Raw genomic sequence first — 18,742 nt, 5'->3', positions numbered from 1 at the left:
CTTGCTGAGATTAATAGCAAAAGCTCTTTTATTGCAGCATGAAGGCATAAGGTTTGCGAGTTGTGTCTTTGTGCAGCAGAGCAGGGAGCCAGTATCCCTCCCAGTACCACCCTCTCTGTTTGGGCCCTACCATTGCAGATTATTGTGAAGGGATCTAAACACTCCTGGGATCCAGGATCTTGCCAATGAAAAGGAGGGTTCCAGTGGTATCATCTCGCAGTACAAGAAGGAAAGGTCTGTCCACGTGATATTCTATGGGGAAGGTCAGACGAGCAGCATTCACCCCAGGATTTGGTGTGGTTCTTTCCCCATCTTCACTGAGCTCCAGAACTGCCTTGTGTTGCACATGAGACAGCTTGATGGGTTTGGCAGAAATCTTGGTAAAATCAGGTGATGCGAACAGTGATTGGAGCCCTGGAGGAAAGAAAGAAAATTGCATTAGCTGAAAGCATAGATTGCAGGAGCGGGAGCAGTACTGCTAATGCTGTGATCCAGGAGGGCACATAGCTGCTCTGGCAGAGCTTATTGGGGGTAACAGCGAGAAGCAGCTCACATCTGTTTGTACTGAGCTTCTCCCTCTCAATTTCAGAAATGCTGAGCTTGGTGGAAAGATGTGATAAAAAGTTGAGGAGTCCCAGACCAAGGTGATTTAGTTGCTGGTGAAATATCTTACAGACTGAACTGACAGCAGGACCTAACTGATAATCCACCAGCTTCGTATTATTGAGAGCAGGAAGCAATTTGCTGCCTGCTTTGAGCCCTGGCAGGCTGTAGAGGGTGCGTGATGTACATACTTGTCTCCTTTAGTGTGGTGCCAAGTGCCTCTTCGTAGTTCAGCTTCAGTTTGGGCAAGCTTAGCACAGCATGGACTGTCTTCAGCTCCTTGTCTACATCATGGACAAACTCAGAAGTAAGGCTTTCCTCAATCAGAGTCATATTCTGGGTCACCTTTGTAGGCAGGAAGAACATTGCACTGATCCCCTCTGTCAGTGGCAGCTGGGCAATCTGGAAGGCCAGTTATAAACAAGAAAATGGTCACAACAATAATAAACAGTTTTACCCATCCCGTACCAGGCACAGGCCTGAACCTTGACTGCCTGTTCAGACTTCCCAGTTAACATTTGGTCCTCTTCCCTCTTTGCTTTTGTCAGACATGATGCTCCCAGGCCCCTCTGGCGCCCAGGCTTTCATCAACCCATCCTGAACTCTTTCTGCTTTCACACAGCAAGTGCTCTCTCTCCCCCACTGAATCCTGTAATGAACTGCAGTATTGCTTTGGGGGCTTCTCAGCTGGAACAGCTTTGAGCTCCTGCTATAGTGAAAGATTTGTTGAAAGAGGAAGAGATGGAAAAGTTTTGAGGAGTGTGCCCTGCTCTTCTTGCCCAGCTTTAGGTCAAGCAATACAGGCTCGTAGGAGTTTAAATAACCTGTGCGTTATTTAAACTCTGGACTGCTTGTCACATAACCAATGTAGAATTGTTTAAGAATCAACATGCTGCCTTTCAAAATAGGGATTGCAAAACTAGCCTGATGGGAGGAGCGAGGCTGTTTTCTGGAATGGGTTAACAGGTAAGTGTAGCTGAGCCTGTTCCTCTGTAGGTTTAGGAGACCTTGCACAATATTTGCTTTCTGACCTTGCAGTTGAGTTCTGAGTCAAAACCATATCGCAGTATGGCTTTGGGGTCTGACATCATGGACACCTTGACAGTTCTGTCCTCATCCAGATGGAAGTCGTTCAGGGCAGTCTTCTTGGTGTCAAACTTGGTTTTCCATGTACCTATGTTTTAAAAAAATGGAGGATTTTCTGGAATAATAGCATATGAAACCAGGCTTGTGTCTGTGGCTGAGTCATCTTGCACTTTATCTATACTGTATTTGTGCTTTAAGAGTTGAGGCATAACTGAATGATGATAGAGATGGAAATAGACTGATTGGAGATACTGATCTACTGCCACTCTTCGGCCCCTCCTTTTCAGCCTAGAATTTGCTAAATGGGAAATAAATCAAGCCAGTGTATGGGTGGAGTAGCTATTGGGAAGCTGATGTCTACTTATGTAATTACAAAACTATTTTACAGGGTAACAATTGTGTCAATGCATATAAATTGCTGCTCTCCCCACCCTTTATTTTGCTCCTTGTCTCTAAGCAATAATTCTCCAGGACACTGGGTTACAGGATGTTCTAGAACAGCTCTCTACTGTCTCCTAGATGTCATTAAACCATGGCACCTTCCATTCCCTGTACATGGTAAAAATGCTCAGTACACTCTTTAAGCTGTGCCTTCCCTAACTGTTAATATTGTGTCTCTTGCCATGGAGTTTTGTGAGCTTGAACTTTCTTTTCTGTTCTCCTACTGCAAACAGGTCAAGATTCAGCTTCCCCAGGGCGCTCCTTTGCATCTCTTTTAACACGTGTTTAATAGACCACCTCTGTAAGCAAGTACCAAACATTCTTACCCTTGAAGTAAGCAGCCCCAGCAAGGAGAATACTGACATCTGTGGGCATGTCCTTCATAAACCGCATAATCCTGCCCTTTGTCTGCTGTCGGACCCAGCTGTTGACCTCTTGGAGGTCTAACTGGGTATTGCCACTGAGTGCCCTCAGACGCATCTTGTAGGACTTCTCTAGTTGGCTGTGAAAACCAGGCTTCACCCTCAGTCCTGGGGAAGAAAAACATTGATATTGCAGCTAGCTCCCTTATCAAAACAATCTCAAGGCAGCAGATTGCAATCCAAATCCCAGCAGCAGTTCTCTGGTAAAACATCTGTCGCTGTGTGTGTGCAGAATTCTGCTTTGAAGAATTACTGAAGGCACATGGAGGAAACTGATCCAAATCCTATAGCCACCCATGCTGGATTATGGGATAACCCCTTTCTGAAAAGAAAGGAGATAAGAACAGACGGCTCGGACACAGCTATTCCTTCATCAGTCTTTCTTTTTTCTCCAGCTCGCTTTATGAGTACAGCTTACTCAACCTAGTGGATTCTTGGAACCAGCAGGTTCCAAAAGATAGCTCTTAGCTTCCTCAGCAGATGCTTATTGCATGCTGAAAGCAAACATTTCAAATAGTTCTGCAAGGAATTAAACAAAGGAATGTGCCTGAATGCTATCACAAACAGAAAATGTGATTTGTGGTTCCTGAAAGTTAGCAACACCTGCCAGAAAACCTGGAGTGAAGGTAAAATTATCAGCAAGTTTCTTTTAGGTCTTTGGTGTGTTGGCTGTTGTGCCACCAGTGTCTTTGTGTGCATAGTCTGGTCTTTTATTTGTGTGCACACAAACTTTCCAGGCATTTTCTGGAGCAGCAACAGCATTCCACTGTTTGTATCCTGACCCAACAGTATGTCAGAGCCAACGCTGTTAATGTGGTGCTAGTCAGTGTGTTCTACCTGCTGCTAATTAGGTAAAATTTGATAAGAGGGGAAGAAGGACTTTTACTTTTCTCCAAGATGATACGGGAGGCACTTTTCATGCTCTTCTCTGGTCCAGCCACGCTGGTCAGTAGGTCCTTGTAAGTGTTGTGGACCTCAGCTTTGTCAAGCAGATCATAGAAGAGAGCACGAGAAATCACATCTTCTGTCCGTTCTCCAGCCCCTGCCAACAAAAAGGACACTGGAATGAGGGAAAGCGTTTGTCAAGCCAAACAGCGCTTGAGGAAATAAATGGGGCAAGAACTCACCGAGCGAGAGCCCAGAAAGTGCAGTAGCCAGGCTGAACGGCGACAGCAGCACGTTGGCGGTGGCTGTCCGGCTGGATTGCTGACGGTACAGGTCATAGCCAAAGTTGGAGACTGCAGCTGCCAGCTTGTTTACAGGGCTCTTATAGAATGGATCTTCCTCTTCGACCTCGCCGGCGTTGGCTCCATCAGCGGTGGCAGAGTTCTAACGGGTACAGGGAGCGCTTTGGTTTGACTTGCAGTTTGCAAGGGCAGGTACTGTTGTGATAAACATTTCAAAGGCAAAACCATCTACAGGAATACTGGCTTAATCTTACTGATAGAGAGTGTAGGAACAGTTACTTCAAAGTGTCCCAGTACATCCAAAGGCAACGCTCAGATCGGAATCCGCTATTTCTGCCTCACGGTCATCCCCTGATGTAACTACTGTGGTTTTATCTAGGTAAAGCAGGAGTTAGTCTCATTATGTTGCTAAATAAAATCCTAGTAATTTAGGATGGTAGTACTTAATCCTTCTGTAAGATTCTCTAAATTCAAATTACCTGCCCCAAGTGTGTCTCTCTCGCTCTCTGTGTGTTTTCTCCTACTCACCTGCTCACTGGCCGAGTTCTGGGATCTGCTTGGGACAGTCAAGAGACCCAGGAATAGGAGAACCACGGGAATCCGCATCCCTGAACCTACAGAGTAAGAAAATGACAGACAGTTTGAGTCACTGAGCAAGTACAACTCCACCACTACTATCTGCTGCACTTGGTTGTGACAGGAGCCGCAGTGACATGTGCTGCTGCTTGTCCTTCCCAGTTGTGAAACGCACGTCTGATCTTAGCCGGGTTTTCTTCTCCAGTTTGAAGTACTCAGCCAGGCTGGCCTCAATGACTTTAAAACTGGGCAAGCGCACATCTGGGCGTGCCTGAGCACAAAAGCAGATGTGTGTGGCCCAAACCACACTGATGCTGGCAGTTACTGAGTGCCAAGGTCCAGAAAAGCACTAAATCACATCTTCTGAGTTTTAGACTTCATGAAATTCAATACTTCATTTATAAAAGGTAAGAAATCCATACTGAATGGGGCAGAAGACAACACTGACTGGTTGCTGCTCTGCTGTGTGAGTCACCTGCCTCAGGCAGTAGTTTGTCATGTTGCTTGTGTCTGTGTGTACCTGGAAGGCTGCACAGCCTATATGCATCTTATGCTTCTTATTTGCAGTTCAATAAAGTCAAAGTAGAAGAGCTTTCTAAAAAGACAGTAAGGAAAGGAGCTGGGAGTAAATACCTACTGCTAAGCCAGATTTAGAGAAAGACAGAACTTGGCTTATTCAACATTTTTAATGGAGGTGGGATAAAAGTACCAAACTCCCCAAAGCTTTTCCTTGTGTGGAATCCTCTTTTAATTGCTCCAATATTGGCATCTGTGGCCCTTCCAAACAGATCTGTCTGGTCCAAAGGGCAGCATGTAACCCCGGGTTTCACTGCGGGTAAACCAGAGCTACTGCACCAGTGTCGTGCCCTCGAGAACGGACGCCACTGAGGCTGGTCTGAAGCAATGTTTATATAGATCCCCAGGAATTAAGGGAAGAGGGTTGTATTTAACTAACCCCTGTGATTCAGGCATCCAGTGAAGTAGGAGAAAGAACATGTGTTTCGGATTAACTTCAGCTATAAAGAAAACATGCCTGCTGGTAGAAATACAACTTAAAGCCACGTGGCTACAACAGTCCCAGTTCAGGACCCAGTTGTTCAGGCAGAGGTTTTACTTTAGTGAAAGGGAGTTCACTGTTTCCCTTCCCTACCAAAACCCTTTTCTTCTGGAAGTAGTTCTGCCTTGGAGGGAAAGGTGTCAGAGCAGAGGTTTTAAGTTTTCATCTATGTTTAGAGAGTGTAACACAGAAGTGGTACCTTCTTTTCCCTGTGCACTTGCATCCTATGACCCACTGCTCTCCTAGCTCCCAATAGCTGAAATATTCTGGTGCAGATGATGTGTATTGTGAGGATTTGCTATCCTGGAACAAACCAGTGCGTTTGGTGGATATGATGTCGGGATTGCTCATATCATTGCAGAGTTTTACAACGAATGGGCACCGTGCTGAAGGAGAGATGACAAGCCCTCCTAAGTCGAAGTTAAACGCGCCCTAGCGAGGGCTTTGTGAAGATGCCTGCACCAAGCAATACTCTTGCATGCTGAGCAGAAGAGGTTTGGCCCAGTCTAGTTTAGAGATGAAGGTTTTCCATGGAGCATAACCTTTTCTCTGAAAAAAGAATGATAATCTCAACACAACCTCTACTTCCAACTACACTTTGCTCCTGGGAGCATGAGAGCGGAGATGGGTTTTGCAGATTTGTATTGTTTTTGCCAGTACTGTCACCAGCTTCATATTTCTCAGACTTTGCCAAAAAGCAATTTCCATTTTAGAAAGACAAAGCTTTTTGTGTTTGGATTGGCCTGAACATCTGGATTCTATTTGCATGTCTCTTAGCACACAGCCAAAAATGCAGAGAAAAGAATTTGGTTCAAGCAGAGGTGGGATGGTTTCAGGCATGATATTGAAATCTCTGGCTACCTTTAAAGAGAAGAGAAGGAGCAACAGCACATGGGATGTGATGTTACAGTCGGGAAGGTACAGGAAGAAAACTTTGAGAAATGAGCTGCAAAGCAACTTTGTGTCTGGGAGTTGTGTCTTTATGGAGTCCTGCAGGTGCAAAGGAAATATTTTGCTTTAAATCTGTAGTGGGACAAGTCTCACATCATTTATAAACTTAAAAGCTCTGCTTCTGATTTCAGGGGTGCTATGAAACATCCCCCACGAGTTCAGGCTGCTGTGATTGCTCCACCCCACAGCATTAACTCCTTCCGAAGCATCTCGCAGCCACTAGCTCTGGAGGATTTACCTTGCCAAAATTGTTACCGTCGCAAAGAAAAAGCACGTCCCCAGCTGCAACACAGATGCTAGAAGGGCAGAAAACCACCTCGCTTCCGCAGCACAGTCCAGCCCCGGAGGCCAAGAGATGCCCTAGGATGCCCCCGGCCCTTGGTGAGATCGGTTATTTGAATCCCACCCTTTAACCCCTGCAGAAGAACCGTTCTTCCCATTTCCCAGGTTCTCCAAGATGTCCCAGCGCCCCAGCTGGGCTTGCTGCCCCTTACCTCAGGCTCCCGTTGGCCGCTGTCCCCGCAGGCTCCTGGTGGCTGCGACTCGGGGACACTGGGGCTTTGCTGCAGCCACATCTGCTTTTTTTTGCAGCTTCCCCCAGCCCAGCCTTCGGCAGGCTTCAGGTTACAGCTTCCCAGGGTTCATCTTAAAGTGCTCTGCTCCTATTTTCTGCTGCTGTCACCCTCCCTCTGAATTGCACTTTTTTCACCGTGCCTTCCAAAACAAACCCGCTCCGCAGGAGAAGGGCAGCCGAGTGGGTAAAGCATGGGTCAGAGAGGCAAAATTATCTCTGCCCTGTTTGGGCTAGGTCTTTTATCCCTGCAGTTTTGCCATGTGTCGCATAAAGGATTTTTCCATCTCAGGGCTATGGTTAATGCAGCAGTGTTTAACAAATATATGGATTTATGTCCAAGATTCAATGGACAGGCTTGTAAAGTGGGTGCAGGATTCTGTTGCTGTTTAAAGCAGTTGAGGGGAAGACATTGGGAAGTGGTTCTATCCAGTGATAGTTAACAAGAAGTTATTAACGTAACTGTCTTAAAGTTTTTTGGCTGAAGAGACGAACAAGGCAAGCACTCTGGTAAAAAAGATGAATTAGCAGAATGTTATGGGAGTTTACAGAATAATAAATAATGTGTAGAAGGGAAAGGGGCAGAGGGGTTCTGTTATTTTTTGTAATAGAAAACTCTGTGGGAGCACCCATCAGTGCACATTTAAATCAAGAGAGCATATTTTTCATAAGGATTAAATTCTAAAACTCATTGTAACTAGATATTGCAAAGATGAAAGATAAATAGATTTTGGGTGAAAAAAACCAAACCACCCAAACCAAATTAGTGGAGGACAAGTCCCTTGAAGACTGACAATGGTCATATGTAACGTCAGACTCAGCAGCTGGGCGATACAACCAGACAACAGTTGGTTTTTCTTGCCCCTCGTCATTCTTGGCTTTTTTATTTGCCCCAGTCATTTGTTACTGGCTACTGGGAGAGCCAGGATACTGGGCTAACTGGTCACGTATCCAGCCTGGTCCAGGGCAACTGTTTGTCTGCTTGGAAATGCTGGAAGTCAATTGGAACCAGTAATGCCAGTGCTCCCAGGGCAGGCTTGCGCTGGGACATCTTGGGCTGCCCATCTAACAAGTGCTGGGGGGTTACTCATGGGTGCTGGCACGGCGCTCATCCAGTCCAAGAGGAAGGGGTGGGTTTGGAGAAGCATTAGCTGCTGTTTTTATAAGCCAGAAAAGCAAATCAGGTTGTCTGCCCAGTGATTAGTCAGCGCTTCAAAGGTGACCCTTTCTGACAAGGAGAGAAACAGCTCAACTGCTTCTCAGCTTGCTCTGAGACGTCATTGCAGAGAGATGTTTGTACTTGTTAGTCTTCCATCGTCTGCCCAAGAATGGGGGTGTTGGCTGCGGAGATGTCTTCTGGTGGTTTTCATCTCTTTTTGATACCTTATTTGTGGTATTAAACTGCCCTTTATGGAAGGGCCACTGAAGAATTTTTACATCTCATCTGTGTCTTCAAACGAAAACTCATCTGCTTGAATACAGGTTTGGTTTTAAACCACTGGAATCAGAGGGTCAGTTGTACAGAATGTTATTGTAGACCAGAGCAAACTTTATTCCTGTAGGTTAAGGGCATCCCTGAAAAGGTGCGTTATACTCATCCAGCTAGATGCAAGGGCTTAAATCAGTTTTGTTAAATCAATACAAACATTTTATTGTTGTTCTGTTTTGGGTTCAAGAGAACAGGCAATACACTGTCTGAACAGTGTTCTCCTCTGCTGTGGAAGTGCTGATCGTGTTCACATGAATTTGGTCTAGTAAGGAAAAAAAATACATCTAATGTTAAAGATATTGAGACTTATTTGATATTCTCAGCCAGTGGTGCAGATGAGCGATAGAGCAGATACCCCGTGTTTGTCATGTCTTTTCAGAATAGAGCTCAGTCAAAAGGAAAACTTAGCAATGCAAAGTGGAAATTCCTCAGCAGAGACGTTAATATTACTTTGGATTTTACAAACTGCCTGTTCTGGAGAGTCGGTGGAGTGAAGAAGAGTCTTAAGGTTGGTGTAACTGATAATTTGTTGAGTAAAGCAGAGTCATGGAGGGCTGCTGTGCTGTCAAATAAGATGAAATTAATAGTTTGACAAGAATAGCTTGGAGCAGGAAGGATGGCAGAAAGATGGAAAATAGGAAATAAGAACCAAGCTGTTCAGGAAACTGAGAATGAGGGCAAAAAACTTTACAGAAGAGGGGGAGCTGGAGGGCAGAGGCATGGAAAGGCAGACTTGGGCTTCAAATTATGCACCAGTTACAATGCAACAGGGTGGAATTCAGGGTGGTCGGCGCTGAGGTTACAGTAGACAAAATGAGACTTACCTAGGGCATGGGATGGTATTTGTGAATGTTAGGAATGAATCTATACAAATAAATAAGCTAAAATGTTCCTGTGGCCTAGAGCTGTGCCCTCATAGTAGGGCTGGATTCTTGTGGGTTTACTTGTTAAAATTACACGGCCCTGTAATTACAGCCTCTTTTTGAAGGATACGTGTCATTGCATTGGTTAGAGGGGTAGGCATTATCTTTAGCCGTTCTTCCCCTTTTGGACTGCAAGAAAAGTGTAATTGCAGGTTTGAGCCAGGACTTTTTATTCCCCAAAGGCTCCTGCGTCCCTGAAATTCGTGGTTAGTGAGTCAGTCCTTCTCTTATTCCAGCAGATGGTGCAGACTATTCAGGGACGGAGGCTCCCAGCAGCATTCTGCTCCTTCCTCTGAGGGAAGGCAGACTTCCCGACTGAGGAAAACACTGCCAGAAGGGTGGCCCTTGTGCTCTGTAACTGCAGTTTCACAAGAAACAGAGCACCATCCTTTTACTCACAAGCTGAGGGGGTTCAGAAGCAGAATCTACTATGGATGGGTGTCGTTTTGTACAGAAATAGCTGCAGTGTGGCAGGCTATGGGTGAGTTAGACAAATATTTTTAAGTTGTGGGATGGCTTGGTTGAGTGGAGGGTTCCCGAGATTCTTTTGTGGCGGTTTATTTCAGAGATGCGCTGAAATGAGGTTCTGCTACCTCAGAACAAGGACCCAGGGAACTGTGCCCATCTAAGACAAAAATGAAGCTGAAACAGGACATTGCCTTTTGCCAAAACAAAGCAGTAACATTTAGCTACAGCACCAAAATCTGCCCCTCTTTCCACTGCAAGGTGCCCCAGCCATGCACAGCATTGTGCTGTAGAGCCAGGAGCATCCCAGCAGAAGAACAAATCTCAGCAGATGCCAGATCAACACCTTTGAACCTCCCAGTAGACACCAGCAATGGTCAGGTTTTGCCCAAGAGAAAGATTAAGGACTGTCACATCCCTGCTTGTCGCTGCGTTGCTGCGCACAGGAAAAACACCCTCCTGTCCCTCTGCCACTGAGCTTGTGTCTGAATTCCAGGAATTCAGCCCATTTCCCAAAGCCAGCTTTGTCCCCGTGGCTGTTCCCTGCACGCTCTGCGGGTGAGATGCCCAAAGATTATTTGGGCTGTCTTTATAGATCAGCCATTTCACCTCACAGCCCCTTTGTCCTCCATGATGAGCTGTAGCAAAAAGCAGATCCTTTGTGAAAGCCCCTTTCATCCTTCCACCCAATCTCTACAATTATTAAAAGCTGCTTGCCTTTTTTTCTTTCTCTGTTGTGTCTTCCAATGCAACACCTTCAGCAACTATATTCTGCTTTACTCTTTATTATTCTGCCAACATAAACATTACTAAAAAACACTTTATAAAATATGTTTTGAAAAATCTAGCATTACCCAAGAACCTAGAGTTTCCCAGGAAAAGAGCTGGAGATAAGAATCCAAAGGGGCTTCCCACTGCAGACCCTCCCAAACCAGATCTCAATAGCCAAGGAGTGGGAAAAGGGAATCTTTGCAAAGAGCCTGTGCCTGGCAATGGCTGTGATGCATCCTAGAGAAGACAAATGGGTACTAGTCCAGTTGATCTAGAGGTCGTTTTCTAGGTGGGTACAGACAGTTTTCAGAGGAACACTTTGAGGGCGGCATGTTCACAGGAACTGCGGAAGGAAGAGCCATATTAATATCTCTGGCTGTTGTCCAAGCTGCCAGACGCTAATGATGATTCCAGGCTATGGGGGACTCTAATGATTCTAATAAGAGTCTGGGGACAAGGAAGGCTCCCTTCTATGATTGAGAGGCCTGGAAAGGAAATTCAGGCAGAGCAATCTTTTCAGGTTCAACAGAGGGGAACCCCAGCCTGGAGAAACTCATCAAATGGGCCATCCCAGGACTGGTCTCTGGGGATCTGTATAGGAAAACAGCAAGGGATTGCCTCCTGCAGCCTCAGAGGGAGATCTCCAGGGTCAGGAGGCCTCTCTTAGCTGGTCCAAAGGGTCAGGTAGCAGTCCCAGAACACTTAGGCTCTGCTCCTCTCTTATTTGGGCATGGGGTACTCATTGACATCTGTTGTTTTGTGTGAGTCCCGTGGCTCCTTTCTCTGAGGAGCAGCGTTGGGGTTGGGGTTCTGGACACTGCCTATGAAAAGTGGGATGCCTGTTTCATCTTCAAAGATAATGAAGACAAAGGGCTGGTCAAGGCTGAAGGCAGAGACTGAGCGTGAAACTGCAACACTGGTAGCAGCAGATGCTTCCACCCCATCTTCTTTAAGCTCCAGGGTAGACTGATGCTGTACGCTGGATACAAAGAGGGGCTCATCTGTGATCTTCTGGAGATTCGGGTTTGTGAACAGCTCCTGGAGACCTACAGAGAAATGAGACTAAGTTTACCTCCCCGAGTTGGTGCCACCAGCTCTGATTTTCTCAAAGCTGTCCAAAGAAAGCAATTCCCTCATCTGTTGCTACATGTGTTGTCCACCATGGAGGACTGGAGAAGTGGCAGGTAACAGAAACAGAAGCTGCAGTCCAGCCAGGTTCCCCGGTCCCTCCCTGTACGAAGAGCTGAGGGTGCCAAAACCAGAACAGTTTTCACAAGCTTTGTCCACCTCTTTTAGAATAGTAGTGAAAGAACCTAAAGCCTTCCTTAAAAAGCAGCAGCAAGTCTGAAGGCACTTTCTTGTTTAGGCTAGAAACCCTTTTACAGAGATTATTTTTTAAGCAATTCTGCAAAACAAATTGAACCCTTAATTTATTCTCATCTGGAAATGCAGTACATGGTGTTTTATTTCAGTAAGTTCTCAGTCCCAGGTTTTGTGATCTGCGTTCTCTCTGTTGGCAATTTCTATGTCCTGGACACTATGTTAAATGACAAACTAAGAGACCGAGGTTGATGCACTGGAGAATGTTGGTCTTGGCTACAAGTAGGGGAATAGGAAGAACTTGTAAAGACTGGGAGGAACTGTGTATGCTGCCTTCTCCATAGTATCATCTTGTTGGAGCGAAACATTTGGTGCTAGGCAAGCAAAGAGTAAGGAGGAGGAGAGGAATAAGAGCTGGAAGAGTTTGGATGTTATCTGGAGCAAGCTGTGAGGCACAGCTTTAGAAACAAGGATGACAGTTTTTAGTGTCAGCGAACAGATGCCGTAGAGATTGATCAGCCTCACTTATTCTGTGCAAATCCTGTTCGAGGCCTTACCCATTTGACTGAGAACCTTGTTGAGTTCCAGCTGGTAGTCCAGTTTTATTTTGGGGATCTTCACTGTGGTGGGTACCTCTCTGGGGAAAAGCCTGCATAGTTGTTCATAAGGGAAGTTCTCCAGCACATGAGACAAGTTCCAAGTATACTGGTTTGGTACAATGACCACAAAACTCATGTTGCTTTGGAAGGGAAACTTGGCCACCTGGAAATAAAACCAACCAGAAGAATTTATGGAAGATTAAAGGAAGTCCAGTAAATGATGCTTTTAATTTAGTCGTTTTCTAATTGGTCTACAGACGCAGTCTGGCTATCAGACAAAACCAGCCTGGTGGGAAGGAGGTATCTGATTTCCTCAGAGAAGGTTTGTTGGAATAACAACATTAGGTTTTAGTATTTAGCCACTGACTGGTAAAGATGGAACACACTGCAGAGTAGAAACCCACGTGCACAGACACCGTACCCGCTCTGGCAGTAGTTGTGTTCCGAAGGGCTCCAACAGCACGTTGTCTGAGGGAACTCCTTTCTGTATTTCCTCATTTATCTTTAACTCAGGGCTTTGAACCTCCATTAATTCCTGCTTAGTGGGAATATCTTACCTGGATGTCCTGGGACTCCAGTGTAAACCAGCTCAGGGGGTACCTCTGGGCTTTCATCATCTCAACTGGGACCACGAACTTGCTGTCAAGGTGGAATACATCTGGCCCAGTGAAGTTAGCATCAAACTTATTCCTCCAAACCCCTATCAAAATAGAAGTTTAGAAAACAACAAAGTTACATTCAGGTAGGAAAACAGAAACTTCCTGGCTGACATTCCTCCTGTCAGGAATTGTCTAACAAGGCAGAAAGTGACCAGGCAATAGAAATACAGCAAAGAGAAGTCGGTAGTAAGGCTGGAAGAGACCTAACAGCGGGAAGCTCTTATCTTCCAGAGAGGAACTCTGGAATAACAAAAAGCACTTGGTTTAATCCTCATGCCTCAGCGTGGGAGATTACTGAAGGCTATGAAGATAAAATAATGGATGTTTGTGCTTTGAAGAATGAAGAGTATTGCCTTTGTGCTGCATAGGGTGAAACAATGCTCCAAGATTAAGCTGAAACATTTGCAGATTTACACTGGGATTAAGTGTTTGGCCTGTGTTTTGATGCACAGCCCTCAGGGAATTAGAGGAAGATGTGTCTGACCACTGTGCTGTAGTCAGGAAGGAATCCACAGGAGCTGTTCCCAAGCCCTGTGGTTGGTGTGTGGTGAGTTGCATGAGACCTGGTTAAGACGAGATGTGCTGCTGCCTGGGACCCTGAACCAGGAGGCAAAAATGCCGCAGGTTCCACCTGCTCCATCCTGGCTTTGCTATCAAGCAACATTTTTAGCACATGTGAAGCAGTTGGGAATCATTCCTGAAACGGAATCTAAGCAAGAAGAACAGCAGATGTACAAGGACAAGCAGATTGACTGGCAGGAAGCAGGGAGAGGAGATGCTGTTCAGCTACAGTGCTTGCAGAAAACTGGGAGATTTCTGACTATTCCTCTTGAAAAGTAAGGCCCGTGGAGCTCACCGTGGAAGTGGATTGCATTGAGCAGGAGGAGCACTGTGTTTGCAGGGAGCTGCTCCAGGAAGGTGGGTATTTGCCCGTTAGTTGCTTCCTTTACCCACGTGTTTATGGCTACAAGGTCGTCCTCGCCCATCCCAGAAAGGGTCATGGGCTTTGCTCCATAGAACTTCTCTGAATCCTCCAGGAACTTGTCTTTCACCTCAAATCCTGGCAGAGGGGAAGAATTCTACATGAAATCACCAGATGCTGAAAGAGAATTGCCCAGTGGCTCAGCCAGTGGCAGGACACTCTCCAGGAGGAGCACTTAAAGAGAACAGAGATGTGTCCCAGTATGACAGCGCGCTTCCATCACTGTCACTGAGAGTTTTACCCTCCACCCTCCACCCCCGTGCCAGCTCTCACCTTTCTGCAGGTACAGACGTGACGCGAGGCTGAGGGTGGATTCTGTGAACCTCCTGCGAAGGGTCCCCAGCACGTGGTGCAGGCAGGGCACCGACTGCAGGTGCATCGCCGCCAGCAAATGCTTCTCAGTCTGATTTGCTGCTCCTAAAAAGCAAAGTCAAATTCCATGCCCCTCTAGTGGAAAACAGGGATGTTAATGTAGCTCCCTCCTGCTAGAAACAGCCTTACAAAAGAGGCTGGAGGAACCTGAGAGCAGGAGCAGGGCAGCTTCAATTGTAATCGTACCTAATTAACCCTGCAGGAATAAGATTAAGTGGAAGGTGCTGTATTTAATCTCTGCATTTTGCACATTGGTTCCTGGTGCCTCCAGGAGGGGGCATGGGGAAGGGCAGGAACCGAAGCTTTAGTAACTAAGAAGTTACCCAGTGCCAGGTGGGACAAGGCGAGGGCGATGCTGAGGGGTGACAGGATCACGTTGGTCCCATTGGACTCCAGCTGGGCCTCTCTCAGGAGATCGATGCTGAATCTCATCAAGCCACCTGCCAGCCTCCGGCTCTTCTTCCAAGTCATCTCACAACTTTCATCTTCAGCCTCTCCTTCCTCTTCAGAAGAAGCACTTTCCCCAGCTGGTTGTTTGTGACAGCCCACAGCCCCAGCTACAGCTTCATCTTCTGGGTTCCACCCATTCCTCACGCCTGGTGGGGTGGTGGTGAAAGGGAACATGGGTCCATCGATCTCCTGGAAGCTGTCATAGGTGAAGTCTGCTAGATCTGCATTCGGCAGGGTCGGGACGGCTTCCAGCACCGCAGACTGTGCAACTCCAGCGCTTTTCACGTCCTGGGGAGAAACACAAAAGGTTAGTGCTGGGAAAGCAGGAGCACGGTGATGATGTCCCTCATGGGCTTTACCACACATCTAAATGGGTTGAGAAAACTCTCCAGCATCTCTTTTCTGGTGGCATGTCCGTTCCAGTTTGCCTTTTTGCCATGAGGTTAAAAGCACCTCAGTGAGTGTGGAAGACAGAAGGTCTTGTACCCTGGGAAAACTGACCGAGTGAGGCTCTTGCATTGGTTCCTCCTCCACTTGCTCTCAGGTTTGCCCCAGGCAAACAAGCCCAACAGGCTTGCTTTGAGGGCAAGAACCACCACCTGCCCAGCACATGTCCTATACCTTCACCATCTATAGATCCATCATCCTCAACCTTGGTTTCACCTCCTCGTCTCACATGTTTTGGGGCTGCTGATCTGCCTCGTGCCTCAGTCAGCACCCTCTGCTGCTGTCACAGCCTTGATCCCTTTTGGCTCAAATCCTCCTCCAGGCATCTGTCTCTTCTTGACTTGTCTGTTCTAGTCCATCCCTTTTCTGTCCAAATTCCTCATTTTCCAGTTTTCTAAGCTTTAGCCTGTAGCTGCTGCTGTCCTCCCATTTGCATGGTCTCAAACACATGCTGTTTTCCTCAGATCTCTCTGTTCCCACCCGCATCCGGATGAAATTCCTCTGCTGCAGCAGCGCTGCCCTGCCAGAGCCAGACTGGACCAGCAGCATCAGCTACGGGTCACCTCCCTGCCGCCCTCAGAGCTGGTTGTTTACTTCATCTTATCAATCAGAAGTGAAATCACCCACCTGCCAGTCCCTGTACACACCAGCTACTGATCTTTGCTCCATACGCTGCCCCGTTATTTAGGCTGGAGCTCCCAACGGGAAGGAGCACAGCGTTGGCACTGCTAGATTGCACTGCTTGGGCTCATCCTGTCTCAGGACAAACTGAAAAACCATTGCAAATACCACAGCGTAACCTCAGTCCCCTCGGGTGGATCCAGCTGTTGCTCACCTTCAGCTCCCCATCTTTGTCTAAGAAGAGACGCTTTTGCTCAAGGGCATGTGCCGAAGAAAACTGTAGGGGGAAAGAAACCAAAATCGTTAGGTTCTGGATAATTTCCTCTGAATTTTCATAGTAGTTTTCCTCTGCCCCCACTGCTAACACATCCTCGTGGGGCCAGGTCAGAGCCTGGCACCAGCAGATCTCCCGTGGCTACAGCATGGGCAGGGCTTTGGGATGGAGACACGGAGGCGGTGGGTCCAGCATGGGGAGGTGGAAGCAAGCGGGAGCTGGGGGAGACTGCGAACGCTGCGTTTGTTTAGAAAGGGACCAGGTCAGAAGGGTAGAAAATCATGTATCCTCTAGAGAACGAGCAGTGCGGTTTTGCAATCTCAGATCTGATGGGGATCCAGATTTAAAACGGGACCAAAAAAAAAGCTGTTATTAAACAACCTCCTGTTAAGTCCTGAAGGTCATGGTTGTTAAATACAGTCAAAACCAAGTTTCCAAAGATTTTTCTACAGAAATCTACTTGAATAATGAGAGTTTCCACAGCTTATTAGCTGGGAAAAAGATTAGAAACCCTGCTGCACTGGGGCACAGGTGAACCCCACAGCAGAGAAGCAGCGTCCTCTATCAGTCTGCTTTTTAGGGCTTCTCACACAGAATTATCAGGCGGTATTTGCCCCATGGTCTGGCACAGGAGAGTCCTTTGCTGGCTGGGGAGGGGGCTGTGCTCACACTGGAGGGGTCCCCACCATCGCAGGGGTGAAGCCACTTACCTGTAGGTGACTGTGCAGAGCAGATAAGCAGAGCAGCACCAGAGCCCAGAGAAACACCATATTTCTGGAACAGAAGGACCCGCCGAGAGAGAGAAGTTATTTCCAGCTGCCTAGCAGCAGCGAGCTGAGCCTATTCAGGTCTACAGGGAGAAAAATTATCAACCTGGCCAAACAGGTTGGCGCAGGAACTCGCAGAAAGCAATAGGGAGATTGAACAATGCTGCAAAGAAACAACACAGGACTCCTGGAGCCGACGCCAAGGTGGCGAAATCAGAGAGGAACAGGGACCCGCACAGAGCTGTGACCACAGCCAGGCTCCCAGGACGCGTTTCTGACCCTGTCGCCCTCGTTCCTCTGCATTGCAAACGGCATTTCCCTAATCAGTCCTGCACACGCTGTGCTGCTGGAAGGAGACAAGAGCCTCTGCTCCTTTGCTGTGCAAACCACTGAGGTGTGGGTACAGCATCCTCAGCTGTGCCCTGGGGAGAAGGGACACTAACCTGCCTCAGAGGGGCTGCGTGCACTTGCAAGTGCTGTCTGGGAGGGAGTTTGCAGGTAGAAAATGCAATACTGAAGGAGTTTTTCAGCAATATGTCCTGGAATAGAGAGTCCTCCCCTTCCCAGCACTCGCCTTCCCCATGCTGGCAAACCCAGCCTCTCCCACCCCCGCACACCAGTTCCTGTACGGGACAGTGGGAACGGGGCTTCCAGGGCCCTGGATAAACCCCCACCCCTTCCCCAGCCACTGCATCACCCACCTACTTTTCCTGTTCAAACAGAAATAACTTTTATGTTCTTCTTTAGCATAAAGCGTCCGTGCCAAAGCCCAGTCCTTGGCACAGCTGCCGTACACTTAATTCCTGGGGCTGCTTTGACCTGAAGCTGCTGGGCTGTGACCTCGCTTGCCAAGTGGAAGAAGCAAAACTTGAAGCTATTTCATTGCCCCTCCACCCTCACCCCAAATCCTGCAGCCACATATAAGCCCAAATGCCCTTTTTCTCCCTGATATTACCCATCCTTTAACCCTCTGCCAAATTCACCCCCCCTCTCCTGGGAAGGCACTATTGCTCATTGGAGGACCCCCCATTTACTGTCAAATCCTCATTCATTTGCCGCTTACCTGGGGTTCTTTATATCCACGTTTAGCCCAGCCGATAGCTCTGTGTGGGGCAAACACGGTCTCTTGTCCAGCCCCCCCTCCTCCCGGACAGCAGCGACCTTCGGCACCACCCCTGTTTGGGAATTTGGCAGGCAAATATTGACCTACAGCATCCGATTAAACATTTGTTTGGGGAATAAGAATGAATTTGTGGTGTGTTTGGAGATGAGGAGACGCTTTGGGCTGCTGTACCTTCCAGACAATGTTACCACCGAGTTTATGAACTTCAAAGCTCCCGTCAGCAGAACACACGAAGTCAGTTGTCCCTGGTGGTGGCTCCACTTCCCATATACTCCTGTGCTGGGAATACACTATTTTATTTATAGAATCACAGAACAGTTCAGGTTGGCAGGGACCTTCCCAGCTCCCCCCTGCCACCTCTGCCATGAGCAGGGACATCTTCACCAGCTCAGGTTGCTCAGAGCCCTGTCCAGTCTGGCCTGGGATGTCTCCAGGGATGGTTCATCCACCACCTCTCTGGGCAACCTGGGCCAGTGTTTTTCCAGCCTCAGTGTAAAATATTTATTTCTCATGTCCAGCCTGAATCTCCCACCTTTAATTTAAAACCATCACCCCTTGTCCTATCACAACAGGCCCTGCTAAAAAG

General features: G+C 47.3%; 2 protein-coding genes across 4 annotated transcripts; both read right to left on the bottom strand.

Annotated features, from left to right (window-relative positions):
• Positions 1–10: 10 nt before the first annotated feature.
• On the bottom strand, positions 11–6,937 carry SERPINF1 (serpin family F member 1). Its single transcript, XM_065853197.2, has 8 exons — positions 6,818–6,937; positions 4,268–4,353; positions 3,680–3,881; positions 3,439–3,594; positions 2,457–2,660; positions 1,635–1,777; positions 795–1,005; positions 11–414 (listed from the first exon to the last, which is right to left on the bottom strand). The coding sequence occupies exons 2-8, from the start codon at positions 4,343–4,345 to the stop codon at positions 155–157; spliced, it is 1,254 nt and encodes a 417-aa protein (XP_065709269.1). The 5' UTR covers positions 4,346–4,353; positions 6,818–6,937; the 3' UTR covers positions 11–154.
• Positions 6,938–10,540: 3,603 nt separating this feature from the next.
• SERPINF2 (serpin family F member 2) lies at positions 10,541–18,212 on the bottom strand. 3 transcript variants are annotated; one of them, XM_065853474.2, is made up of 9 exons: positions 18,097–18,212; positions 16,977–17,040; positions 16,207–16,269; positions 14,798–15,212; positions 14,376–14,519; positions 13,977–14,180; positions 13,019–13,161; positions 12,420–12,624; positions 10,541–11,588 (listed from the first exon to the last, which is right to left on the bottom strand). In XM_065853474.2, the coding sequence occupies exons 2-9, from the start codon at positions 17,034–17,036 to the stop codon at positions 11,263–11,265; spliced, it is 1,560 nt and encodes a 519-aa protein (XP_065709546.1). In that variant the 5' UTR covers positions 17,037–17,040; positions 18,097–18,212; the 3' UTR covers positions 10,541–11,262. The 3 variants fall into 3 exon arrangements, with proteins under 3 accessions (XP_065709546.1, XP_065709548.1, XP_065709547.1); XM_065853476.2 differs by lacking the exon at positions 18,097–18,212 and adding an exon at positions 17,735–18,043; XM_065853475.2 differs by lacking the exon at positions 18,097–18,212 and adding an exon at positions 17,477–17,622.
• Between the last annotated feature and the right edge of the window lie 530 nt (positions 18,213–18,742).

The sequence above is a fragment of the Patagioenas fasciata genome, chromosome 19 (genome assembly GCF_037038585.1).
Source record: "Patagioenas fasciata isolate bPatFas1 chromosome 19, bPatFas1.hap1, whole genome shotgun sequence".
NCBI classification, from domain to species: Eukaryota; Metazoa; Chordata; class Aves; order Columbiformes; family Columbidae; genus Patagioenas; species Patagioenas fasciata.
This window is presented reverse-complemented; position numbering and strand designations above follow the sequence as displayed.

What these genes read in the sequence shown, in the direction of transcription:
- SERPINF1 (XM_065853197.2), bottom strand. Translation starts at nt 4,345, where the DNA reads ATGCGGATTCCCGTGGTTCTCCTATTCCTGGGTCTCTTGACTGTCCCA. An exon ending in AGAACTCGGCCAGTGAGCAG is followed by an intron (nt 3,882 to 4,267) that starts GTGAGTAGGAGA and finishes TGTACCCGTTAG; the next exon opens with AACTCTGCCACCGCTGATGG. An exon ending in TGGGGCTGCTTACTTCAAGG is followed by an intron (nt 1,778 to 2,456) that starts GTAAGAATGTTT and finishes TTTAAAACATAG; the next exon opens with GTACATGGAAAACCAAGTTT.
- SERPINF2 (XM_065853474.2), bottom strand. Translation starts at nt 17,036, where the DNA reads ATGGTGTTTCTCTGGGCTCTGGTGCTGCTCTGCTTATCTGCTCTGCAC. An exon ending in CTCTGCACAGTCACCTACAG is followed by an intron (nt 16,270 to 16,976) that starts GTAAGTGGCTTC and finishes TTCCCCCTACAG; the next exon opens with TTTTCTTCGGCACATGCCCT. An exon ending in CTTGTCCCACCTGGCACTGG is followed by an intron (nt 14,520 to 14,797) that starts GTAACTTCTTAG and finishes TTTGCTTTTTAG; the next exon opens with GAGCAGCAAATCAGACTGAG.